The sequence below is a fragment of the Aedes aegypti genome, chromosome 1 (genome assembly GCF_002204515.2).
Source record: "Aedes aegypti strain LVP_AGWG chromosome 1, AaegL5.0 Primary Assembly, whole genome shotgun sequence".
Taxonomy (NCBI): Eukaryota; Metazoa; Arthropoda; class Insecta; order Diptera; family Culicidae; genus Aedes; species Aedes aegypti.
The window spans coordinates 223,540,060-223,567,839 of NC_035107.1; the positions used below are offsets into that span (position 1 = coordinate 223,540,060).

General features: G+C 39.6%; 2 protein-coding genes across 9 annotated transcripts in view; one reads left to right on the forward strand and one right to left on the reverse strand.

The window, feature by feature from the left end:
- LOC5574615 (dedicator of cytokinesis protein 3) overlaps window positions 1-27,780 on the reverse strand; it is a 311,576-nt gene that overhangs the window by 19,344 nt on the left and 264,452 nt on the right. For all 8 annotated transcript variants that reach the window (XM_021857667.1, XM_021857669.1, XM_021857673.1 and 5 more), the window contains 2 exons: window positions 19,163-19,283; window positions 16,320-19,100 (listed from right to left, as the gene is read on the reverse strand). In XM_021857667.1, coding sequence (XP_021713359.1) covers window positions 16,320-19,100; window positions 19,163-19,283 — 2,902 coding nt within the window. The remainder of the gene's footprint in view (window positions 1-16,319; window positions 19,101-19,162; window positions 19,284-27,780) is intronic.
- Window positions 3,955-5,910, forward strand: LOC5574616 (pre-mRNA-splicing factor RBM22). The gene is made up of 3 exons (XM_001661483.2): window positions 3,955-4,260; window positions 4,324-4,377; window positions 4,643-5,910. Exons 1-3 carry the CDS (start codon window positions 4,207-4,209, stop codon window positions 5,822-5,824), a joined length of 1,290 nt encoding a protein of 429 aa, XP_001661533.1. The 5' UTR covers window positions 3,955-4,206; the 3' UTR covers window positions 5,825-5,910.

A 27,780-nucleotide genomic window follows, 5' to 3' on the forward strand; every position in this document is an offset into this window, starting at 1 on the left:
CCACCCTGTCGTCCAAATGCTTCCAAAAAAATCAAGTAAACTACCTGTTGAATCCCAGAAATGATTTTTTGTTCCCCAAGGTCTTTGAAGTCAATTTAAGGTAAAGATGAACCGAAGCCAAATCTCAACCCTTCAAAAGTACAAACCCAAAGAACCAGACAACCACTCACGCCGAAACCCTGACCCAATCCAAATCCAATCCAAATCCAATCCAAATCCAATCCAAATCCAATCCCAATCCAAATCCAACTGTTTTTCTGCGGATCTTTGTCGTTTGCTGCCCGGAAGAACTCCACAGGGAATGACCAGGACCAGGAAAGAAACCATTCAGCGCTACCTGCAAGGACTACACACGGGTACCTATGTGAAGATCACCCAAATAAGATGTTGCTACGGTGTACACGCGTCATGGTGACGAGTCCGTCCGTAACGCTAAGTGAACTTCATTTTGCTGTTATTCTGCAATAGGGTTCTAAAATGTTTAATGAAATCTTGTTTTTATTTAATAACACGAAAGAGCATGTTACTACAAATACTTTAGCAATTTTTACCGCTCAAATAACGGCTATATCATATTTAATCTTTAGTTTTAAAATTGGGTCCATAAATTAACCTTGACACTTTTAATCATGTTTGACGTTCGCTTAGTCGACAAAAACACCACAGGGGTTTTAGTTTTAACATCGAGGATGTTCCTATCTGACATTTCGGAAGGAACACGGAAAACAAATACACCCAAAATTTGAGTTTAAGCCAAGGGGTGTGACAAAATCTAAAATAAACATAAAAAAAGTTTTTTGGACTTAAACTACCGGAAAACATTTAAAAAAATGAGTAAACATGTGTTCTTGGCCTAAACTTAAGCGTTTGGCACTAAAATTGGGACGGGGCTTTAGGACCCTATTGATTTTACTTGTGTCCCAACCAACAGGTGACTATGCTGTCCATCGGAATCGGTGTCCAAGAAAAACCATAGGCGCACCAAACGACAACGTCGATCGTCCCTGCGGTTTGCCTTCCAGTGATAAAAAACAGCATCACGCTCATCATCAGCAACTAAAAGAAGTGAAATTTCTTTTGGTGCAAGAGACCCAATGGAAGCACCATTCTCACACTGGACAGATCAAACTGGCAAAAATTCTCACGGTCAATTTGGCTAACATGAATAAGCTCAACATGCCACATGCGACCGTATTGGCATCAAGTGAAAAAGGCACTGGACAAGACAGCGGCACCGTAGTTAACCGCTCCAGTGCGATGGATGAACAAAAAAAACAGTGGCACAATCGGAATGGCTGTTAGTTGAAATATGCCACGCCACCCCTTGCTACTAAAAAATTAGATAAATCTGGGTACGCAACTCAAACAAATGAAAATTTTTGTAAATTCACTTTGCTATACGACGCAGTTTGAAGTGCTTTTTATTTCAAAGTTTCAGATAATTTAGCCGAGAAAAAAATATCAAAGTCAACCATGGAAGCGCTAGGGTAATTCTGGAACCTAGTTATCTGAAAAAAATTATTTAGGAAATATTTTAAGGATTCGCTCCTGGGCGGTTTCTCTAAAGATTCCCAACATTTTCTTCAAATATTTTCTCAATAATATCTCCACAAATTGTTCTGGAGTTGTTTCATAACTGCTACGAATAATTTTTACAAAAGGTATGTCATAAAGATATTTGACGAGAAATTTATCAAAAAGCACATCCAGGAACAGTTCAAGGATTTTTTTTAAATGCTCTAAAGTATACTCTAAGTATTCATTTAAAAATTTCAATTATCACTTTGGTAGCGCCTCCATTTACACTCGTTTCTCGCCTACTTTATGGTAGCCCAACCGACATGCCTAGTGATGCATTCGATCAGTCGATCTAACACGTTGAACGAGGATAGTAACTAACTGTTAGTTTAGCATCGCAGCGCGCGTGTCATTGCGATTCAGAGTCCCAAGGTCGTTACCACAATCACACCTTAAGTATTTATTAAAGATTGAATTTATGCAGTGGTTACTCTTCAGAAATCTGAGAATGTAAAATTCTCAGGAAATTTAAGCAAGTTTCTTGATATTTCCGATCAGGATGAAATATTTCTTTTAGACATATGTTCTTATGAAAGTCTTTGGAGTAGTTTATGGAATAATCTTTGTTGTAGAATTATTCTTTGTGATATTTAAGAAATTAATATAAAGAATATGTTGAGGAAATTTTAGTAGCTGACTAAGATTGGAGGTATGCATGGAAAAATACGTCCATGAGGAATTGTAATGGAAATTCCTGTTGTATTTATTGAAACAATTTTCCATAGAATTTATTAGACCATACCTGGCAACAAGCTGAACAAATTTCTGCAGGACTTTTTTCCTCTAAAAAAGCATGATATTAGAAAGCATCCACCCGCTCGTGAAGTATGTTGTATGAGCTTCTCCAAATTTCGTATTAGCTGTAACATCATGAGGAGTTGTCCGTAAACAACGTGGTTTTATATGGGAAGACTGGCCAAAAACCGCAATCCATACAAATTTTAAAATGTGTGTTTGGACAAAAGACCACGAAAGGAGATAGGGAGTCTGAAAATCGAAAAAAGGACTGTGGTTTATGGACAACACCCCCAAGGACACCCACCAACCCTCCGCTGTGAATTTTGAGAATGGGCTTCAACTACGTCACGCAAAAATGTGTACCTTTCTCACCTTCACCCTTTATCACACTTCGCAAAAATAGCTGTTTTGGGTCTTCCCCCTCTAAAATGTTTAATGAAATCTTGTTTTTATTTAATGACACGAAAGAGCATGTTACTGTAACTATTTTAGCAATTTTTCCCGCTCAAATAACGGCTGCATCATATTTAAACTTTAATTTCAAAATTTGGTCCATAAATGAACCTTGACACTTTTGATCATGTTTGACGTTCGGTTAATCGACAAAAACACCACAGGGCTTTTAGTTTTAACACCGGGGTTGTTCCTATCTGACATTTTGGAAGGGACACGGAATGCAAAATACACCCAAAATTTAAGTTTAAGCCAAGGAATGTGACAAAATCTAAAAAAATGTTTTTTAAACCTGATCAAAATAAAAACATTAAAAAATTGAGTAAACATGTGTTTTAAGCCTAAACTTAAGCGATTGGCATTGAAATCGGGACAGGCCTTTAGGACCCTATTTGTGAAATTATTTTTGAGGTGGTTCACTATCCGAGTATACGCTTCATTTGTACCATTTTAAACATAACTTTCACACTTTTCTTTTCAATTGAGCATGGTCAGTAGGTCTCTCAGAATTTTCTGAGCTTTTACTCAGATTTTACCGCTTTATTCATACGAATCCCAATGTTCGAAAAGTAAATGCTCAAGTTCTCAGTAAAAAAAGTAAATGCTCAAGAAAATGATCTGACAGGTAGATTTGAGTAAAGTAAAAGCATTTGCTCAGTTTATTCATACGATCTAATATCACGAAAACTGCTTGTTTCATGATACAACTGCGTAGTCTGAACATAGCATAACGAAATTTGTGAATGAACCCAGATTCCATCAAGATTTTTATTTTCTACTCGGGTAATGTTTGTAACTCAAATTACGCCACAAGGGCCAACAAATGATGACGTCATCAGTAGATATTTTGTTCTGATTCTCTCTCTTGATTTGTCTCTCTCAGATTCCTCCCTCTCTTCGAGCACGCTAAAAAGATAACGATTCGAAACAGATAAACGATTCAATCGAGGCAAACTTTGCCATGGATTTTGAACAAAAAATAAAAAAATCACTGAAAAACAAAAAAACACCAACATGAATTTTTTAATTTTTTTTGTAACAACATTTTTGCTATATAACACTTTAATAATTATTTATTGTTGAATACAATTTAACGATTTTCATAATATTCTGCCTAAGTACATCGAGAGACTACACTTTTTTAAGCGTGTCACATCAGAGACGGAACGAAGATCTTTGACAGCGAGAAACGTCAAACCTCGTCAGAACGAAGAAAAAAGCAAAATGCTGCCCGTAATGTTGCTGGAATAGTTTTTCGCCAGCAAACAAACGCGAATATTTCGGTGAAAATCATCGCGTTTCGCCGTAAAACAGTGTTCTTTCGATAGTGATCAACACGTTAACTGCCGAGAGCATCGTAGTAAATAAAATATCGATCGTTTCTGCGTGGAATTCTTGGATTAGGAAAGCAATCGAACAACCCAACAGCCAGCCAAAATGGCGATGTCCAAGACGACCAACACGTACAATCGTCAGAATTGGGAAGATTCCGTAAGTACCACTGCTGGGATTAATTTCATTACGAGCATAATTAACCATTACATTTTCTCGCAGGAATTTCCCGTCCTCTGCCAGACGTGTCTGGGCGATAACCCGTACGTTCGAATGGTGAGTATCGATTAGGTATACCGTTCACGGTGTGTCTGGAACCGTTATTAACGAAAAAACAAATAACAACCAACTCTGCACTCACCATTAAACAGACTTGATTTCATCGATGGAAACGGATGTAATAGGGATTTCAAAATTTAGGACCAATTTTAGGGTGTTTCATGTCTGCAATAAATTTCAACACCGTCAGAAATGATTATCATTTTTTTCATTAATAACGAAACCAAACCAAATGACATCATTTCCGTTTCCCTTTTCGCAGATCAAGGAACGCTACGGCAAGGAATGTAAAATCTGCACCCGTCCGTTCACAATCTTCCGGTGGTGTCCGGGAGCGCGGATGCGCTTCAAGAAAACTGAAATCTGCCAGACTTGCAGCAAACTGAAAAACGTCTGCCAAACCTGTCTGTTGGATCTGGAGTACGGTCTTCCGACGCAGGTGCGGGATGCGGCGCTCAAGATCCAGGACAAGATTCCCGAGAGCGATGTGAACAAGGAGTACTATATTCAGACGATTGAGGCCCAGCTGAAGGCCGGAGGAGACAATACGGTTGCGGCCGGGACTGTGGGCAAATCGCTGGCCGCCAGTGATATGTTGGCCAAGTTGGCGCGAACTGCCCCGTACTACAAGCGAAATCTACCGCATATTTGTTCGTTCTGGGTGAAAGGCGAGTGCAAGCGAGGTGAGGAGTGTCCTTACCGGCATGACAAACCCGTAGAACCGGATGATCCATTGTCGGAACAGAATATCAGAGATCGTTACTACGGACGAAACGATCCGGTTGCGGATAAGTTGATGAAGCGAGCAGCGTCGATTCCGACGCTGGAACCACCGGAGGACAAGACGATCACCACACTGTACGTGGGTAATCTCGGAGAGCACCTGACCGAAGTGGATATCCGTGACAACTTCTACCACTACGGAGAAATCCGATCCGTATCGCTGGTGCCCCGTCAGCAGTGTGCTTTCGTGCAGTACACGAAACGTGCCGCTGCGGAACTGGCCGCCGAAAAAACCTTCAACAAGTTGGTTCTCGGTGGCAAGAAGCTCACCATCAAATGGGCCCACTCGCAAGCCAAATCCACAGCCTATGCTCAGAGTTCGGTGCCTCGAACCAGTCGGATATTCGATCCGGTTCCGGGTCTCCCCGGTCAACTGCCAATGCCACCAAATCCCAACGACTACTTCAACCTTCAGGCGTCGGAAATGGCCGTCCTGCCGGCGGGTATGAAGATTCACCAGTTGCCACCGGGACTGATTCCCGGGGCGCCCAGCATGTACCAACCTTCAGGGTCGGGAACGACGGGACCGGCGGCGGCAGCGGCAGCCGTGGCCGCAGCTCACTCGCAGCAGCAGGTTATGGTGCCGTCCACGTTGCCCAATCCGGGACAGATGCACTACCCCAGTCAGGATCCGGCGCGGTTGGGAGCGTTGAAGAAGTAAGTTAGCGTGTGGGTGGGAGTGGGCGTGAGTGTTGTATATTGAGTGGGACCGGTATGATTATTAATAAAGGCATTCAAGATAGAGAAGTGATGTTGGGTGTTCATTAAAGAGAAACTTCTTAGGATTGGTCGTTTTCGGACCGCAGATCTCATAGAGTATCTTTGTACTTGACTAAAACCATCAAACAAAAACAACTGTTGACTGCTACCGAATTTTTAGAATCGGGTCTAGGAGTTTTATTAGGGGTTCTTACAATGATTGTATGATTCGACGAATTCCTCTTGTGATTCTTTCGGCAATATATCCAGGAATGCTTCGAATAATACCTGCATGGATTTCATAAAAAAAAAATTACCCAAAGATTAATCCAAAAATAGTTCTTTGAATTTCTTCCGAGCTTCGATCTTTCCTTGGAGCAATCAATTTCTATGGAAGATTTGTTCGCAACATACACAATCTGCGACATCCTATGCAGAAGCTGCTGAAAAAAGGTGTCAAGTGGGAGTGGAACTCTGAATGTCAACAGTCTTTGATGAATTCAAGAAAATTCTTCAATCCAAGCTGCTATTAACTCACTATGACCCCAAGCTACCGATGATTGTTGCAGCCGACGCATCAAGCACAGGTATAGGCGCAGTTATATTTCACGAGTTCCCGAATGGCACTTTGAAGGCAATTCAACATGCATCGCGCTGACTCACACCAGCCAAGAGGAATTATGGTCAACCGGAGAAGGAGGCAATTGCTCTGGTATATGCTGTTACGAAATTCCACAAATACTTGCTGGGACGACGTTTCAAGCTATTGACGGACCATAAGCCCTTACTATCGATTTTTGGATCCAAAAAGGGCATTCCACTTCATACCGTATACCGGCTACAGCGATGGGCACTGACTCTTCTGAACTGCGATTTTCAGATCCAGCATGTGGCTACCAACGACTTTGGCTGTGCAGACATGTTGTCAAGGCTCATCGATCGCAGCATTCGACCAGAAGTGGAGTATGTAGTTGCTGCAGTAACTCTTGAAGAAGACATGACCAGCATTCTGCATTCTGATGCTCTTAAAAAACCTACCAGGTCAAGCAAAACGTTGCAGCTGGTTACGAAGTACATACGCGAAGGATGGCCAAACAATCAAACTTCAATCACCAATCCAGAAGCCCTTCCCTACTACCACAGGCGTGAATCGCTTAGTCTAGTCAACGACTGCGTGATGTTCCCCGACAGAGTAGTGGTACCTAACAGGTTTCGACGGCAGATCATGAAGGAACTTTACCGTGGTCATCCAGGGATAGTCCGAATGAAGGCAATCGCTCGAAGTTTCATCTATTGGCCCGGAATCGACAAGGACATAGAAGATTTTGTCAAGCGATGTTCACCCTGTTCTACCGCGGAAAAAAGTCCAACCAAGACGACTCTCGAATCGTGGCCAGTTCCATCGAAGCCTTGGTCACGCATCCATCTGGATTAAGCAGGTCCTGTCGACGGTATGTATTTTCTCGTGGTTGTCGATCCGTATACAAAATGGCCAGAAGTGTTTGCGACTCGGACAATGACCTCCAAAACAACAATCAAGCACCTCAAACAGATGTTTTCAACATTCGGTGTTCCGGTAACCCTCGTATCTGACAACGGAACTCAATTTACCAACCATGAATTCCGGACATTCTGTGAGAGCCTCGGCATCAACCACATTCGTACAGTCCCTTACCATCCTCAATCAAATGGACTGACAGAGCGATTTGTGGATACCCTAAAGCGAAGCTTACGGAAAATTCGTTCGGAAGGAGAGACTTTGGAAGAAGCTTTGCAAGTTTTTCTCCAAGTATATTGCACCACTCCATCAAGCGACTTAGGTGAAAAATCTCCTGCCGAAATGATGTTCCAGAGGCCAATTCGAACCGTTTTCTCACTGCTGCAACCACCAACAGAAGTTCCATCAACATCCTGTGACAAAGCAGAAGCAAAATACAGTTTTCAATAAGAAGCATGGTGCTGTAAAACGGCAATTTGCAACAGCAGAGCAAGTATACGCGCAAGTGCATCAAAACAACACGTGGCACTGGGAGAAGGCTACCATCGTAGAGCGAATCGGAAAAGTAAACTACCGTGTACGCACCTAACTTTGCGCAGCTCCAAACTTTGCGCATTTTTAAGAAGCACGAAAAAATGATAATTAATCATTGATTTTTTTAACAATTCAGTTTCATCAACATGTTCGTTTATGTGAAATAAGTATTTGACATACATTTGTTTACTAAGAAACCCTCGTTAATGTTAGTAAATAAACAAAAAACCTTATTGTCATACGCATAAACGTCAACTTTTACACCGTCTTAGAACAAGCGCTAAGGAGTGGCTCTGCAAAAAACCAACATTTTTATGAACAAAACTGTGTTGTGAAAAGTATATTTGCGGTGTATTTGCAAGAAAGGTAATATTCTAGTAATTCCATTTATTTTCCATACAATATTTTGAATTTTTATTTGAAAAAAGCGATGCGCAATGTTAGGACCCATTTTTTACACGAGGGTCTTAATTTTTGCGCACTTCTAGCAATTCGGAATGGCACGTAAATATATGTACGTCCTTGCAAATGACAAAATCTGTCGATCTTACCAGGAATGGTCACTCAATCCATAAGGCAGCGGCTACATGTAAGGTACCCCGGGGCAAGTGAGAATCTGGGGTAAGTGGGACGTTTCGTCATAGCTCACTTAGGAAAAGTTGTTCATGGGGGTATTCTTCTAGAAAGTTGAAGATACAATGACAAGGAATGTATTAAGTACAAAACATATTGTTATTTTTATTACCATGGGGTTCATGTAACAGTTGTTAATTCAGCGCCATTTTCAACTTGCATGATAATTTGCGACACGTTTCACGTCTTGCATTGACTCGCAAAACATAAATGTGTTATAAATTGAATTTCCATCAGCAAGCTACAACTTCAATTATTATTACAAGCTGCTTACGATAAACCAGCATTTTGTTTTCATTTCATATGAAATTTTCGATGATCTAACATACCCCAAAATATCTTTGTACGCGGGGTAAGTGGGAACTATCAAAACAAAAACCAGAATCAAAACTTTTCGTAGACGTTTTATACATTTTCCTAGAGAGTAGCACTAAAACATTCAAACAAATGATTTTTATCAAAAAAGATAAATCTAAAATTACTTAATTGCATAAGAGGGAGAAGAAATGTGTAATTCTCCTATATGTTTTTTATTTATTTTTTATTTTTAGAATACGACTTTAAAATTGAACAAACACAGAGATGAAATTTGAAATGCATCATGAGAAAGATCATTTTTCTATCTTATTTGAACTTTATTTGTTATTTCTACCAAATTTAGTAGTGACGGAAAACAATTCCACCCTATTAAGCGGTTTTATACTATGCATATAAGTAATAACAAAACATATTTATAATTTCGGCAATTATTGATGGTTTATGTGCTAATTTGTAATTAACAACTTATAAATGATATATTTTGAACATGTTTAATTCCTCTTTACGCTTTTATTGAGGTATTTTCAGTTGATATTAAGTGCGAGGTGACATACTATTAAATAAACGTTTTCTTCCTAAAGCGTTACGTATTTTATGGTTGATCCCTTATGTACACCAAAAATGTACTCGAAATTAAAAATATATGATTTATCAATCCTTTTATTGTAATGGTTGACTTACTGATGTGGATTGACGCATGAAACTGGATGTGTCCCACTTGCCCCGTTTAGCGAGGTAACTGCGTCAAATGGCTCATTCTAAAACTTTCCTCCAAGGTTTCCACAATTTCGAATTTATTCGATCGGTTTCATGCACACACCAGCAAATATGTTGCCAAAATGTGATTGTGCTATTGGATTTGAAAAATATTGACATTTGAAAATTTTATTGAACCATTTGATTGAACTACCGTTTTTTTAGTTCCCACTTGCCCCGCGGTACCATAATATTCTTGAAAATCTCGGAAAATCCACTGTATAGAGCTTAGTGACATTTGAACACACGTAGCCTAGCATACGCTCGTCATACACAGTTTGTTTTTGTTTTCCTCAAAGAAACTTGCACACGCTTTCCAGACTCATCAAAATGCCTATGGAAATATCACCCATTTTGAAAAATTTACACCCGAATTCTGGGTGTTTTTCGAGACAGAGTGCATATTGTTTTCCTCTAAGGTTCACAACTACATCTACACTAGGGCACCCATACCATTGGGCGTGATAACCACTATTAACACAGAAGACTATTACTGTAAACTTGGATAATTGATAGCGCAAAGGTTGGCTTCCCAGTTGAAGGACAATGATTCAAGCTCCAGTTGTCTGAAAAAAGCGTTCAATTATGGAATATCCATACTGACGGCAAATAGATAAAAAATTATTATTCGCGAGAGATCAACGATACATCTCTCAGTTTAAGAATCAAAAAAAAAAAAACAAGAGAATAAGTTATATACACCAACCTACGATAACAAATAGGCATAAGCTGTGGCTGTAAACTATATTGCTCGGATTGTAATCTTGTGATTATATGTATTATAATAAAATAAGAACAGAGTAAATCACTATTCGTGGGCACTCTATGATTGAGGTGATTGAATAAATTAAATTGAAATCCACGAAAAAAAAAACTCTTGATGAAACTCATATTAGTTGTAACCTTTTTATTTAATACGAAACCAGTAAAAAAGTAAAATTATATAGACTAAACGAGCAATTTACGGCATGCGCAAAGTTAGGCACATCATGCGCAAAGTTAGGAACAATTCAGATTTTGTGCGCAATGTTAGGCACAAGGTATGGCATCACCTTTTGCATTTTTTTTAATTTTTTGTGAATAATTTTTATTTTTTTTAAATCACGCGTTCTACTGAAGGGTTAAAAGCCTATCGTTGGCAGAAGTTTGAATAAAAATATACATATTTTAGCCTTATTTGAAGCAAAACTACGATGATAATTTCTTAACTGCGCAAAGTTTGGTGCGTACACGGTATAAAGTGTACTTAGAAGACCGGCAACGCCTAATCCGTTCCCATGCGAATTAATTGAAACAACGTGTTCCTGAAAATATTTCCCTTCAAGATCCATCACCTCTATCGATATTCTTCGACGGATTTGGACTCTCCAGTTCTGAATTTACAAAGCGCATTATGAACGCTGATGACGACGAACCCGAGATACCTGCTTTGAATAAAAATCCAAATGAATCTGACGACTCTTTCTATTCCGAAGCATCCGAAGAAGAAGTACCAGCTCCAGTTGTGGATCCCGTTCCTGACAGAGCTAGACGTATGATACGGCTGCCTTCAAGGTTCCGATCCTACTTGATGGATTAAAGGGGGGAGATGTTGGATCATAGCAACTCAGATGTTGGAGCAACCGAGCTACTTAGCAACCTAGCAGTCAACTAGGCGGTTGTTTATTTGGGCCATTCAATAAGTGAAAAGGCTCATTCCTAGTCACGCACCTGAAGAGAATAAACGCTTAATTTGTTACCTCCTGGGGGTGCGAATTGGATATCAACAAGCAGCCATGCTGCTGCCCGGCTGAAATTTTCATAAAAATGATCGGAGAATGCCTAGGAGTGTGCGATCATCACTTCGTCACGATAAAATAGGTTAAACATTTTATGTAACACGAAAAACTGCCAACAGTTGAAGAAACGTCATACTTGGTCTTAGTAATGCGTTAATTTTTTATCTTTCATAAAATATAATTCGTACTACTATTCGGTTAGAGTTCATCCGATACAATCGATTTATAATATATACATATAACTTTTTGTCATCATCAAACTGCACCAGGTTTGTGTAAAGTATTTTAAGTGTGAACCTTAAAAATGGTTTCCGGCGAGATAAGCAAACAAACAACGGGTAGCATCCGATTATCCGGAGTATCGATTTTTTTTCACTCTGGATAATCGAATCCTCCAAATAATCGAATCACTAAAAAAAAAATAAATAATAAAATAAAAAAAAGAACCTCAATATTATCTTTTTTTTTTGTTGTTTTATCTATATGATGCGGTGGCGTAGCTAGCAAGTATTTCTAAAAACAGTAGAAATCTTTACAAGAAAAAAAATTTTTTTGATCAGCATACACAAAAAAACATTTTTCCAAACCCCCTTAAATACGTTCAAAACTGCAAAACCATTCATATTTTATATTGCAATAACAAATTATCTCAGATTTATGTATAAACATTGAAAAATCAAAAAACAAATTCCGGATAATCGAGTCTCCGGATAATCTTGTCCGACCTGTACAACTAATTTTCCAGGGATTCTCCAGAAATTCCCCTAATAGATTCCTTCAGATTTTTACTGTGAAACTAATAATTTAGCCAGGGCCTTTTCAGTGATTTATCCAGTATTCAATTTTTCCAGGAATTCTCCCATAAAATTTACAGGGATTCATGGAAATATTTATCCATGTTTTTTTGTGAGCTATACAAGATTCAGAGGGTTAATTTATTTGCTATTGATTTTGCATCGGAAAAATTCCCAGGAATGTTATTAGAAATTACTTAACTAATCCCTGAAGAAATTTTAGATGAAATCCTCAATGATTTTTTAAAAAGATACTTGGAAAAATGTTTGAATAATTTCCCGAAAAAAAACCATAGCGGAAGTTCTGGAGAGATTTAGAGGCATTCATGGAAAATTTATGCAGAAATTCATTGAGTATTTATTAAAGGTATCCCTGGATACATTTTTGGAGGAACCCCTGGAAAATTTTCTGGAAGACCAAGTGAAAGAATTCTTGAAGCAATAACTAGATAAATTCCTCGGAAAACCCAAAAAACTCCCAGATGAAACACTAGAGAAATCTGAAAAAATTCCTTGAGTCTGAAAGTAAATTTGTTGGAATCTTCTCATGTGAAAATTCCTGAAATAACCGTTGAAAGCATGTTTTGAAGAACCTTTGCAGCAGTGATGCATTTTAACCCTCTAATACCCAACCCCGCCTTTAGACGGGATACACTTTGGAATTTTGTGTATTTTTTTGTAGCTCGGAAATTAAAATGATTTTATTTTTGGCTTAAACCTTGACTCATAACATGCATATAAGAAAAGTTTTTTATGATTTTTGAAACTTTTTTGTATCATTGAAAATTGTTTGAAAAATTGTATTCTTATAAAACCTTCAAATGCCTGGGATTCATTTAACGTGTATTATAAAAAATCGTACCTTCAATATTTTTCTATGATCAACCTATCACAGAAGAAGAGCCTGATGGTATTGAAATGATTTCAAATCTGTTTTTCCGTTAGTTACACGGAAAATAAAAAATGTTCCAGAAAAAAATTGAAAAAATCATATTTTCAAAAGTATAGTAAAAACTCTAATTTTTATTATTGTCAAAAATTAGTTATCAGAAGAGGCTTCAAGAAAAAATTGAAAAGGATAGGGATGTTCAAAAATAAAAATAATGAAAATCAAAAACCGAAAATCATAAATTTGCGAAGAAAAATAAATCATTGCCCAAACCGTGTTTAGAATGATTGTAGATAACGAAAAATTATATTTAAATCGAAAACAAAAATTTGGGTATTAGAGGGTTAAACTGAACGCCAGCCAAAAGGGAACTGGCCAAATTTTGCACGTGAACGCAGTAAACAATGAACTCTCGTGCAAGAATCTGACGCTGCTTTAAAATTCACAGCGAAGCACAAAACTTAAAAACACTCTTTAAACTACATACATTTAATTAATATCACACACAATGTATAGAACCTTAAATATTCCTTGACATCTTTTATAAATCTTCCTGCTTTTATACATGTTTTATATCTTCAATGAACACAATTTTCCTTTCGCGTTAATTTTTCAGCTCCTTTGAGTTCAAATTTTTGAACTGATCAATATTCAAGCCTACTTGATCTCTCGTTCAAAAATTTGAACTGGAACGCAAACTGAACGCGATCAAATGCAACACTGCCTTGCAGAATTCAAATGGACGAAATCCTTTCCGAATCCTTCCCAGTGGTCCTGGAACCTCAAAAGAAAATTTTAAAGCATTTACCAGGCGGCATCTCTGGAAGAATTCCTGAAATGAACCAGGAGATTTTTTTTGAAGAACATTGCGTCCCTGGAGGCTTTTCTGGCGGGATTCTACCCCATTACACCGAATCCCATTACCCCGAATGCCATTAACCCGAACGCCATTACCCCGAATTCCAATATCATGGGGAAATGTCATCAATAGCATCATGTCAAGATAATTGTAAATTCGGGGAAATAGCATTCGGGGTGATGGAAATCGGGTAATGGTACATTCGGGGTAATGAAATTCGAGATGATGGCATTCGAGGTAATGGGGTAGAATCTTCTGGCGGAATCCATGGATGAATTTGTGGAAGAATGCCTAAATGAATTTCTGGGGGAATTCCTGGTTAAATTAGAGTTTCTGGAAGAATCTGAGGAGTTCTTCGAGGTCCTTCATCTCTGATAGAATTCTTGGAAGAATCTTTGGTGAAATTTGCTGGAGAAATCTCTGAGGAACATTCCTGGAATAATTCCTGCTGGTATTTCTCAAGAAATCTCTTTTGGAAATTCCGCAGGTATCGCTTATGGAATTCTAGAAGGAAATTTATTCACTTATTCCTGAAGGAATATCAGGTGGAATTCCTTCAGGAATAAGAAATCTCTGGTAGAATTTCCACAGGAACCTCTAGTGGTATTCTGAAATTATTGAAGAAGCACTGACAGATTTCTCAATGGGATTTCTGGAGAAATTGTTAGTAAAATTAATGTAGCAGTCTCTGGGGAAAACTACTGGAGGAATCCCTGCTGGAATTCCTTGAGGAAGACCCTTTTGGAAATCGCATAGGAGTCACTTTATGACTCACTTGAAGGAATATAATTAGTGGTTTATGGAGGAATTCCTGGTGGACTTCTAGAGTATTATATGTAGAATTCCCTTGAAGACACTCTTGGGTAATTCTAGAAGGAATCTCAGGTAAAATATCTAAAAGAATTCCTATTAGAGTTCCTGGAGGACTCCATGATAGAATTCCTGTGTCTAAATTATTGGAGGAATCCCTGATAGAATCCTTGGAGGTATTCCTAGTGAACTTCTCAATATCATTACTGGATGAATTCCAGTTAGGATTCCCGGAGAAATACCTGGTAGAGTTCTTGGTAATTGCTGGAGGAATCCCTGTTTCTGGTAGTGTTTCTGGAAGAATCTGGTGGAATTATTGGAGAAATCATCAGTGAAATTGTTGAAAAAATATATGGAGGAAAATGGTACAATTCCGGGAAGAATCCTTGATAGTATTCTTGGTGTAATCTTGGTAGAATCCTTGGAAGAATCCCTGGTAAAATCCCTAATAGAATTCATCGAGGAATCTATGAGAGAATTCTTCCAAGAATTCCTGTTAATATTCCTAATAGAATTACTGAAGAAATACCTGAATTTTTGGAGGAATCTCAAGGAAAGGAAAAAATTCAAGGAAACTCCTGATGAATTTTCTAATACCATAACTGAATGAATTCCTGGAGAAATACCAAGTAGAATTCTTGGTGAAATTCCTAGAGGATTCCCTGATAGAATCTCTCATAGAACTCTTTCTAGTTTTAAAATCTGTGTCGAAATTGATCATTGGTCATTTGGATATATCTAAAATTCCTTGAGAAACCGACGCGTAGCCATAACCCACGTAAATTTCTCAGGCTACAGATTTTTTATTGAATTCTGATATTTCTTCTCCTTCTTCTTCTTCTTCTTGGCATTACGACCTCACTGGGACAGAGCCTGCTTCTCAGCTTAGTGTTCAATGAGCACTTCCACAGTTATTAAGTGAGAGCTTTCTTTGCCAAAGTTGCCATTTTCGCATTCGTATATCGTGTGGCAGATACGATGATACTCTATGCCCAGAGAAGTCAAGGAAATTTCCATTACGGAAAGATACTGGACCGACCGGAAATCGAACCCAGACACCTTCAGCATGGCTTTGCTTTGTAGCCACAGACTCTAACCACTCGGCTAAGGAAGGCCCCTGATATTTACTCTTCGGAAAAATACATTAATGAGAGTATGTCGTGAAAAAATGAAGCAATTTTGCGCAGCCGTCTTGGAGTAATGAGCATTTATGTTTCCGGTATCACGCTGGTCAAATAAACTAGGTTCTGCTAAGTAAAATTCCTGGAGGTTTCCTTGCATAAAATTTTATGCAAGTCCATTGAAAAACTATTGAAGGAGTTCCCGAAGGAATCTCTGGAGTGATTTCCGATAGAAAATTTTCTATAAATTTCATCACAAATTGCTGGAGGTGTTGCTTGCAGGATATCCCACGAAATATCTGGAGAAAACGTTCAAAATGTTTATGCAATTTAATAGTAACAAACCGTAAAGAGCTCAAGATTCTTATAAACTGATACCCAAAAGTTTTTCGGAAGAGGTCCCGAGATTTATGGGCTGCCCAATAGCTATGTAGAAGTAATCTTATGAAAAAAGAAATTCCACTCACCTGTTCGCACTGCATCATATCGTAGAACACCGTAAACGTAGCCTTCCTGAGGGCCGGTTCCGGTACCAGCGTCACTTCCAGAAACGGTCCCACCATCGACGGTATAAAGTGCAACTTGTGCTCACCAAGCTGCGCCCACATGCTCAGGATCTGGAAACCCATCGCCACCCGCATATCACCGTGCGTACTCAGCAGCTTTCTCCGCTTGGTTTCGTGATACTGCTCGATTTGCAGCGATGGCTGCGTTAGGAATATGACCGCCACGCTAAAGTACGACCACCATAGTTGCGAATCGAAAGACTGCATTCCCAGGAACCGATACACCAGCGGCTTGGCCATTTCCTCCAACGTTTTGCGCAGCACCTCGTTCGCCGATATCTTCATCACCAACCAGTCCTTGGAGAAGATCATCCAATCCTGTTCGAGGATATCCTTGAAAATGTTCAGACACTGCTGAATGAAATCTTTGAGTTCTTTGTTGTTTCCGGCGGTGCTCAATCGGTCCCACATCCGCTGGAAATGCGTCTCCTCTAGCAATTGCAGCAATCCGAGCATTACGGCAAACAGGGCGCAGACGAGCGATTCGTTGCCGCCGTTCCCCAAAACGTTGATCGTCTGCATCAGGATCGGGAAGATGTTCGAGAACAGCGTGTCCAGATCGTGGTGAATGGCGTTGGAAGGCTTTTCACCGGTTCTAACTTTGGCTTCGTGTAATTTTATGAGTATTTCGGCGAGGATCTCCGAACACAGACGCAATTCGTCGCGACGAGCCAGATGGATCCGAAGATGTTTGCATGCAATGTTGAGAATCACGGATCGTAGTTCGTCGTCCTGGAAGAGCTGTCCGGAGACCATGTCTTTGATGGATTTCAGTTTGGCCTGGATGAGAGGAGGCTGGGCGTCCTTGGGGACGGAATCCAGCATGCCTTTGACTAGGGTTTCCAGCTCGGTTTTGGTGATGATGGTACGGAGCTGTTCGAACACGACACCGATCGAGCTGAGGAGAGCCTCTTGAGTGGGAAGGATTTGCGAATGACTGGCGACTAGAAGCATTCCATTGAGGGACGTGAAGACAGCGAAGAGATCATGCTTGAATTTGTCCTCGTACTGTCCACCGGAGGCGTGAGCGAAAAGCTTTCGACTTTGGATGATCAGCTTGAAGATAAACTCGAGTGAGCTGAAGCATTGAAGGATAGGTTCCAGGTTATCTGCGGTATTCATCCAATCGGCGAGATGTTGGACAGACGAGAGCAGACCTTTGTAGACCAGAGGAGCGGTGAAGTGATCCTTGATGTAGGCATCCATGACGGGCTTGAAATGTTGGAATTTACTGCTCTGCATGAGGCTGAAGATCGATACGAGGACATGGAAGACGAGTCCGGAGTGAGGAGTACTGTTTCCATCGTCTGTGGAGAACATGGCGAACAGAGCGTCCAGCACATCTTGGAGGAATTTGATAAGTTCTTCGTTGTGAAGCCGGAGGACTCGCTGCAAAGAGTCTTGAATGCGATGTGGATGATTACGCCATTGTAAAATCGAGAGAAGATCACCGTTTTGAGTTAGCTTGGTGGAACAGAGTACCGTTTTGACAAAGAATGCTTCCTTCGAACTTCGATGGTAGGGCGAGTTGGATTCAAGAGTGTGAGCGTGTTTATCTGTAGCGGAGCAAGGCAATCGCAGGTAGATGTTCGGTTGAACCTTGAGAATATCTTCACACTTGTAGACGTACAGCTCGTGGGATGCGTCCGCGAGTGTGGCTCCACCGGGTTCCATCAGTCGTGAGAAACTAAAGCCGAATAGCTTCGGATCGGATTTGTCCCGGGTGGAACAGCTTCGGAACTCGAACCGGACGTGAGCTTTGCTGAATTTGTCTATGGGGACAAACATCCGAATGGTTTCGTTCCATGCAGGAGAGTTGTTGTGGTACAGGACCATAGATTTGTAGTACGCTTGCAGGGGATTTCCGGATGCGATCGCTATGCACTCCTGGATGATTCGTCCGTTCTCATCCAGTACCAAGGTGGTTATTTCGATGTTCTTGGCCGTACTGATACCGACCCGTTCAAATTCGCCTCTTTCTAAAGTGAGGAAGAGATCATTCCTCACATCTCCGGGCATGATAACATCCGGGAAACCGATCTTTTTGGTTATGGCGGTTCCTTGGAACAGTATTGGCTGCTCTATCCGGGCTTGTCCCAACCCTCCGTGGATTAACTTCAACGACACCACCAGCCCGTAGTGACCCTGAGTGGTAGCGTTGATCGGTTGGAACTTCCCGCTGGCTTTCTTGATGATCAGCTCATGTAGCTGATGATAGTCCTTCTCTTCGCATTGGAAGATCTTGAAGCTGAACTCCTTCTCTTCAGACTCCACAGTCTGATCGAACTGCCCAATTTCGCTCAAGGGCAGGACCCCGATCCCGTATGGCCTTCGGTAGGAATGGTTACTAATAAACTTGTCTCCCTTCTTAACGGACTCCGAGTGCAGCATTTTGCCGACCCGCATCACATTGGCTATAAGGTAGAGATCCTGATTGAGGTCCGAAGAGCCCAGATCGGTGAACACCGTGCAGTTGTGGGAGGTTTCCACGTAGTTGGAAAACCCGTCTTTGGCAATGCGCACCAGGAAGCGCTCCGACAGGGCTCGCATTCGCTGGCCATCGTACAGATAGAAGTAAATCTCCGCGTCATCCCCTATCCGATGGCCAAAGTCGCGCATGCAGAAGTAAAGGTGATGCGTGAGGATCTTCTTGCCGGCTTTCCTCCGTAACGTTCCGCGATTCTACGGGAGGGATCTAGGTTAGTTTACAGATACATGAATATGAAGATAATGTTACAACTTACGGAAGCGGCTTTGGCATTTTCGGCGCTGTTGACGTGCACCTGGTGCAGCGAGACGATACCGATTTTGTGCGGGTCTACCGCAAGCGTTCCTAATCGGGGCACTAAATCTAGGCCTAGTTTTCTGCGGGCGTCGTCCGTTTCATGTAAAAAGAAAGAAATGCACATAAAAGGAGAATGTTAATGGAGTTGACATTCAATGGGGACGGAGTCTGGGTGGTGATCGTGGATCGTTCGCTTGCATATATTAACCACCGTCTTCTTACATATCAAGTATAGGGAGTTTCGTACATGTCGGTACGGAGTTGTCGTCGTCGTCGCCATGCAATGGCATAAAAAGGCGATAAATTATCAATTCTTCGATGCAATAGGGGGAAGGAAGGGTGGATGTGGAAAGTGAAGAGGCCGACGAGGGTAACCAAACCAGGTAGGAATGCAGTATAAACTATAGTCCAACCTGTTGCTGGGTCGATGGATGCTGTGCAATACTATACAAAGTTGTCGATCGTTGCGCGGTGGCGAATGTGACTCAGCGCAGCGCATAGCAATACTGCTAAAAAGGAAGACCCAAGGTGGGTCCGTTTTGGACTCGTTTGAGATAAGTGCATGTGATAAAAGAATTGCATCCAGGAGCGTAACAAGGGATTTTTGGTTAAGAAAGTGCTAGAGAGGTCCTTTTTATAATGAGTACTAAACACATTCAATAAAATAATTTTGAGTACTTTTACATGGCAATGGTCCAATGAATAATCACGTTTGCACATTTTTTCAAATTTTCAAACGAATGAGACGATCCTGAAATTGTACGAAACAAAAGCGGTGGAAACTGAGCTGGGTATGCCTAGTAATCCTGTCGAATTATTTTAAAATACACTAAAAATCTTGAGAACGGTTGTAGATTTTTGCACCTATTTCAAATCATTCTGGTGTCTTCTACACATTTAGTTCAAATCGATCAATTGACACCACTACTATATGAGGAGATCTATAAATGGAGCGCAATATAAAATCTAGGCCAAGATGTGAAAGAGCGATACTACTTTTACATTCCAGAGCTTTGTGGGTTCTAGATTTCAATATTAAAGTGCTATACTGCTGTGAACCGCAAATCAGTCCCATCTTTCAACAATATTACTGTTTCGTTAGGAAAAATTAAGAAAAACGATCAAGTAAAATTGTCCCATAATTAAAAGTAATCGAATATCAGACCTTCTACAGCTTTCCGCATTATATCACACAAACTTGTACATATCATGTACAAACATGTATCATGTTGAAGTTAATAGCATTTTGAGAAAATTTCATTAACTTTCAAGTATCCGTTATCGTAATCATCGTCATCATCGAAACTTCAACAACAGTTTTTTTTGTTCAAAAAGGAATTTATTCGACGAAAATGTCTTCATTGTGTTTCGGTTGGAGGATAGAATAAAGTGCACACATTTTCATGCAAATTTTCATGATTTTGAACGAAAAAACTGCCTTTGAAAATTCTCAAATTGAAATAGATCCTGTCTTCTAAGATGTAGATATTTTTCATTTTTTTTTTAATATTCATTTTCATTTTTCATTTTGCAGCGTTTGGTGGGGCAATGAGAGCGCAAGTCAGTCCAAAGCCGGGTGCAGGGATAGGTAATGGCCGTAATAGTCTATGCGGACCACTTGAACACCATCGGAAATGATAGGAAGGGTTGGGGTAGGGTATAGGAAATTGGAGAAGACTTGACACAGTAATGCGATTAATGCTGCAAAATGTAAATGTGCTGAGAGAGCAATTTAATTTAAGTTTTGAAGTTTGGTTTGATTTATTAAAATTTCAAATAATTGTACAAGTAAGAAAGAATGAGCTGATCGCTTTATATAAATTTAATAAACAACAAAGTAATAACAATATGAGAGTGATAATAAGAACTGCTGAAGGCACGATGCGACGCTAGTGCCCCTATTAGATCAGAATCAGTCATAGACATACATACCGAATGCTCGCCATGACCCTATGACCAACATTTGTATATGTATAGCCTTAGCTGATGTGGCTTTTCTAATAGGTAGTTCTTCCACTCATTGATTGTCTTCAAAACCTTGTCAAGTATAGAAAATTGATTTTATTTCATTTATTACTACATTGAAGCTACATTGTACTTATTGATTATTAGGTACTATTTTATGTTTAGCACTATTGATATCATCAAGGCCAGAATTCCCAGTGAGTGAAGAATTTTATAGTACTAGAACACCATAGAAGATCGCTAAACATTACCTAATCATGGAACGGCTTTTTGCTCTATTATTTTAAGTAGATGCTATTGATCTCCCTTTGCCCCTATCCGCAACCCGGTGCACGCGCCCTTTTGGTTTTCGAAAACCTCGTAGAAGATTACAAACCGTCAATGGCATTCTCAATTACTACCCCACATTGCACATTTAAGGGTCTGACTGTGCTCCTAACCCACCCTCAGTTTGTAATCTTCTCGCCAGTTTGAAATTATATTTTCCCGAAGTGAAAGTAATTTTGATGAGTGATAACCGTACTATGCAGTAGTTTAACCAGAATCTTTAGGTCAGAAGACAAAATCTAAATTTTGTAATAAAAAGGTTGCCATCACGGAGAAAAAAGAATTGTCCAGTCAATCATATTTGCTGGTAGATCAATCATATTTTACATTGGATTTCAGTCAACCATACATTAAAATTGATTCAACAATATTTATGGTTCGTTTAACTATTTGGTATGACTGGTTCAACTATAAAAAAAATTGAATCAACCATACACGGAGAAAACGGAAAACCCATATTTGAGTATTTTTTAACTTACTTTTGAGTTATTTTTCTCTCCCTATTTCATTCGCTCCTTCTATTGTTGTCAGAGAGCGAAGAGCAAAACAACCCAAAAACCGAACCTTTGTGCGTTACCTCAAATTTGAGTAAGTGGTATAGTACTGGAAGTTGAGTTATTTGATCTGCCGGTTGAGTGAAAAGAACTTAGCCGGTAGGTATTTTTTCGCATGGCTGCAAATGAAAACAACTTCTACTCCATCAACTCAATATTAGGTTAACGCACGAACCCCCGGAATTGAGTGGAATGAACTCACTTTTGAGTACTTCATTTTCTCCGTGTAGATATGATTGACACAATAGCTGTGTTCAATGACTTTGATCGAACTTGCTCGGGGTTGGTTGTACTAGCTCGTATTTTTTGTCAACAAATAACTGTCAAAGCTACTTCGAGCAACTCCAAGCTGCTTTCTCAATGAACGCTCTTTTTACTCTTTTTACTAATTTACCGGAATTCCACGTGAAAAAAAATTCGCGCACTTAACAATCCGTATCGCTTCGGAATTTTGCTTTTTTTTCTCAATGTTTACGTTTTTAAACGTCAAAAACACGAGCTACTGCGAGCTGGTTGAACTAGCTCGGACTCTAGCTTCCAACCTGTTTCGAGCGACTCGGAGTTGGTTGGACTCGGCTCAATGAACACAAACCCGAGCGACTCGAAGTAGGTTGGAGTGGCTCAATGAACACCAAAAGCTGACTCGCAAGTGGTTGCAACCAAGTTCGAGCAGCTCGTTGAACACAGCTAATATTAATATACAATCATGACAATGGTATTATTGTTGATGTTGTGTTGTCAAAACCGGCACGAATCTTCTTTATCGACATTGCAAAAATACGACAAAATGTAAATAAATATGGGAGCAGCAGGTGAATTCCGGCGCACATTTTCTTCGAAGAGAAGAAATTTTCTTCCATAATCCACCAGCAAGAAAATTTTCTTTTCTTCGAAGAAAATACGCGCCGGAATTCGCCTACAGGAATACAAACCATTATCTTGAGACTGAGAGCGCATTAACTTACATCTACTCCAACATCGCTTGTTGGCAAACTGCGGTTTTTCGCGGTTCAGTTCATAAATAACGTTTCAAGGTAATAATGTGCGGAAAGCTAATTCAACAATAATATAATTGAAAAATTCATGTGATGGAAGACAGAAACAAAAGCAAAAGCGATTGGGCAAACCATACTGTCTGTTTAGAAGTACCGATAATATGCTTGTAACAATCATATCCAGGCATGTTGAAACAACTATCGGAAAAGTTACGTCAAGCATTCAAGACTTTTCTCCGTGTAGACTGTCACAAAAAGCCCCTCAGCAAACCGTCGATGCGACTTTTAGCATTCACGACAAGCAACCCTCCCCTCCCAGCTACACAAAATAAACCTGCAGGTAGCCGGCCAGATCAGTCCACAGTTGATGCGTATGATGTGACCGCTGTGTTTTTGGATATTTCAGGAGCATTTGATTCTTTTTTTTACTTATCTCGTTTATTTGACAGGCTCAGGCGCCGTAGGGCATAACAGAGCCGAAATCTTTTCTTTTTTACATTATTTACATTTTGAAATTTGAACTTATTTTAAAAACTATGTTAATTTGCGGAAGTTTTAAGGTTAGTTAATACATTTGTAACAGGGAAGGAAAGGATTTATCGGGATTTCTTAAGCTACTTAGACTACTATGCTGATGTAGCTTGAAGGGACAAGATGTCCAGATCTGTAATGAAACTAAACAGAAACGGTTTGTGGGAGACACGACGAGAAGAGGACAATTTGAAGGGGAAAAAGAAAGAACATTTGATTCTATACGTATTGATCTTGTATACCAAAAATTAGTATCCATAGGACTCCCAAGTCAAATGAGTGACTTTCTTTTTACGCTGTTGAAGTATAAAACCATGCATTTAATAATAAACGGACGTATTAGAGAAACCCGGATACATTGGAGTACCTCAAGGCTAATGCTTGTCCCCCCTACTCTATACACGGTAAAAAATAGGCACCATGCTATCAATAGTTTTGCACTTGGATTTGCACTACTGTTGAATCTTGACAAAATCAAGGTAACAGCACTTGAATTCAACGTTGCATGTTTTGATTTGAAATAAAAAAAAAAGATAAAATAAACATATCCGCCTGACCCAGATATGAACCACCAACCTTCGGAGTGCAAGTCCAGTGTCTTACCTCGACACTAACTCGCATCTGTTGAAACGGATTGAATTGATCTCAATCACTTTCTACAACGAGCTGTCAATGTTTGCTCTCATACAAAAGACATGATGTTCAAAATCAACGACTTTTCACTTCAGAGTCTAGTTCTAGAGACAGTAGAGCAAATCCAAAGTTGAAACTCTTCAAATCATGGTGATTTGTGTTTTGAATTGAGTCAAGTGATCAATCTATTCAATCGAACGTGCTGATTTTTTACCGTGTAATGTATACGTGAACGATATCGATTCTTGTATCACGGAGGAATGTGAGCTGATACAATTTGCTGATGATGCAGTAATATGGATTTCCGAAAAGGACGATGAAATCGCAAGAACTCACATCCAAAGTTCAATCCGAAATCTCGAGAGATGGTCAAATCACAATGGATTAACCTTTTTCAGTAGTAATACAGAAATGATGATATTCTCGAATAAACATAAGCTGCCAGAAATGAAACTGATGTTGGATCAAAACGAGATCAAAGCTGTAGTAGAATCACACAAATACCTGGGAATCTGGTTTGATCGAAAATGCTTATGGGTTTTTTTTTTTATCTTTATTAACGAGATTTTTAGCCCTGGGCTAGTTCATCTCGGGACCAACGGCTTTACTTCCCTTCCGAAGGAAGTCGTCACTGAAATTTTTAGTGACTATCTCGGGGATGGGATTCGATCCCAGGTCCTCGGCGTGAGAGGCGTATGTTCTAACCACTACACCAGGTCCGTCCCCTGCTTATGGGGTGGTCAAATTAGAGAAATTGCTAGAAAATGTCAGAAAAGCATAAATTTCTTGAAAACCATCTGCAGTACGTGGTGGGGTGCCCACCCTTCCGATATGATCACGCTATACAAGACAACCATACTGTCTGTAATGGAATATGGTAGAATTACGTTCTGCAACGCTTCCAAAACACACATTCTTAAATTAGAACGCATTCAATATCGAGGTATAAGGATCTGCTTAAGAAGTATGATGTCAACCCATAATTCATCTTTGGGAATCATGGCTGGAATAAAACCTCTGAGGCTAAGATATGAGGAATTGAACTTACGATTTGTGCTGAAAAGCATATCCTCAGATAAGGGATGGTCCATTAATTACGTAAGACAATTTTCGGGTTTTTTCAACTCCCCTCCCCCCATGGTAAGATTTTTTGTATGAAAATCAAAAATAAATTGTATGGCGCGTAAGAAATCTCAGACCCCCCCCCTCCCCCATAAAGCCTTACGTAATTAATGGACAGCCCCTAATCAATTTAAAAAAGACCTTGTCATTTTAAAAAATCTTAAGCCCCAGAATTACCTCGTTTCGTACTTCAACACCATCAGAGAGATGAATGCTACAACAAGCACCCATACATGCTCATCACATCTCAAAATAGATGACTTCCTATTTGTACCTTAAATCGACTTCTCTTTACACTCAGAGCTACAGAACAGTTCTGAAATATGTCGCAAAAATTTGGCAAATAGCTTATTCCGGAGCAAGTCAGTAAACGTACCACCTGAAAATATATTTTTAACAGATGGATCAAAATCTAACGAAACAGTAGGTTTTGGAGTGCACAGCCAAACCGTTAACTTATACTACAAACTTGAATCTCCTGCATCTATCTTTTGCGCAGAATCTTCTGCAATTTACAAAGCATGCACCCTAATAAATGAACTACCTATGGGGCTCTATATGATCTGCTCCGATAGTATGAGTACACTTAAAGCGCTTTCTTCGTGGGTTCTCGACAAAAACTCAAATTGTACCGTGTTGATGGTGAGACGAATTCTGAGAAAGTTATACTCCAACGGATACATAATACGGTTTTTGTGGGTCCCGGCCCATTGTGGTATACATGGCAATGAGTCCGCAGATGCAGGAGCACTAATAGGAGAGGTATTTGAACGTAATATCCAATATGAGGAATATCTACCAATAATCAAAAGCTATATACAATCAAGATGGCAGCATAAATGGACAGAAGATGATCTAGGGAGATTTTGTTACTCCATATTACCAAATGTCAGCAATAAGGCATGGTTTATCGATCACGATTTTAGCAGAAACCTAATAAAAAATATGAGTCGCTTGATTGCTAATCATTTTTGCCTTTCCTCTCATCTTTTTCGTATAAGAATGAAACAGTCAAACATTTGTGAATGTGGGGACGGATATGAGGACTTCGATCGTATTCTTTGGCATTGCCAAAGATATAACGAGCATCGAAGTATAACGCTAGACGAGCTGCAGAAACAAGGACACGCAACAACCTGTAGTATTAGGGATATTCTGAGTATATGTAACGACCAGATTTTGGTTTGTATCAATAATTTTATTAACGAAGCGAAGATAGTTTTATAGAGAACAACAGAAAAAAATGAAACTCTTCAAAGATAGTAGTTGAATGACAACACCTTCATCTTCTATATAAATAAAAATGGAATGGTGTTTGTATGTCACGAAATAACTTGAGAACGAGTCAAAGGATTTACCTGATTCTTCCACAGTTAAGTTCTTGAAGTGTTCCGACGTGTTTGTGTGTTTAAAAAACTCAAAATATGCACCGGGAAAGTCGAAAAAACGAGAGTGAATATAACTGTCTTTTTGTATGAGACGTCACATGGCGCTTTTCAACAGCCTACTTGATGGCAAGACGAAGTTTGCCGGGACCACTAGTTTATTATATTTATATACATTTTAAGTTTAATATTTTTGTAATCGCTTTTCGGCGCCGTTATGGTGTAATTGCTATTGAGCCTTAATAATAATAAAAAAATGATTTGAGTTGCGTAATGAATCACAGCACAACAATTTTTCATAAATTGTGAAATAATGGTGAATGCATTCCGATATAATTTCTGATACCCTCAAGTGGTCTTCTACGAAATTGCAAAAAATGTTGTTCGTAACTCATTGCAGAACTCGATTTTTACAGCACTCGTCGTAATTATCCTACTCGGCAAGCCTCGTAGGATAAATTTACGACTCGTGCTGTAAAAATCATCATTCTGCAACTTGTTACTATGTATCAGATTCCGAGAAAATAGAATTCGATAAAGTCTTCCCCATCTCCCCTAATGATAATGCTAACTCCAATATGTAATTCTCAATATCAGACATCCTAAATACCTCACTGTACCTCTGCCAACCAGCACATCAAATCGGACAAAATATTTTATACATTTAGCTACAATCCTCCGCTGTTGAAGGACCCCTTCACATCATTTAATATGTACCCAAGCCCGACTCGAGAGCCTCCCAGCAGTGTAAACAAATAGGCAAATGATGAGTGTAAATAAAGCGTCTGGAGAGATCTTTCGCACCTCAAACGAGCGCTAGAAGAAGGCTACTCGCCCGTCAACCACAAGTAGGTAACCCACAACACTCGATCAAGCGATCTGCTAGAGCTAAAGCCGCAGCGAACCTAATATTTTGTCGATCCCGTCGTTGATAGTTTCGAGGGGCCGCAAAACAAACACGTCGTCGGACGGGCTGAGAATGATACCCGGCACTTTAACAGGGGTGGTAGAGATTTAGTGTCTAAGAAAATGATCTTTAGAGACCACGTATATAAAAAGAGAAAC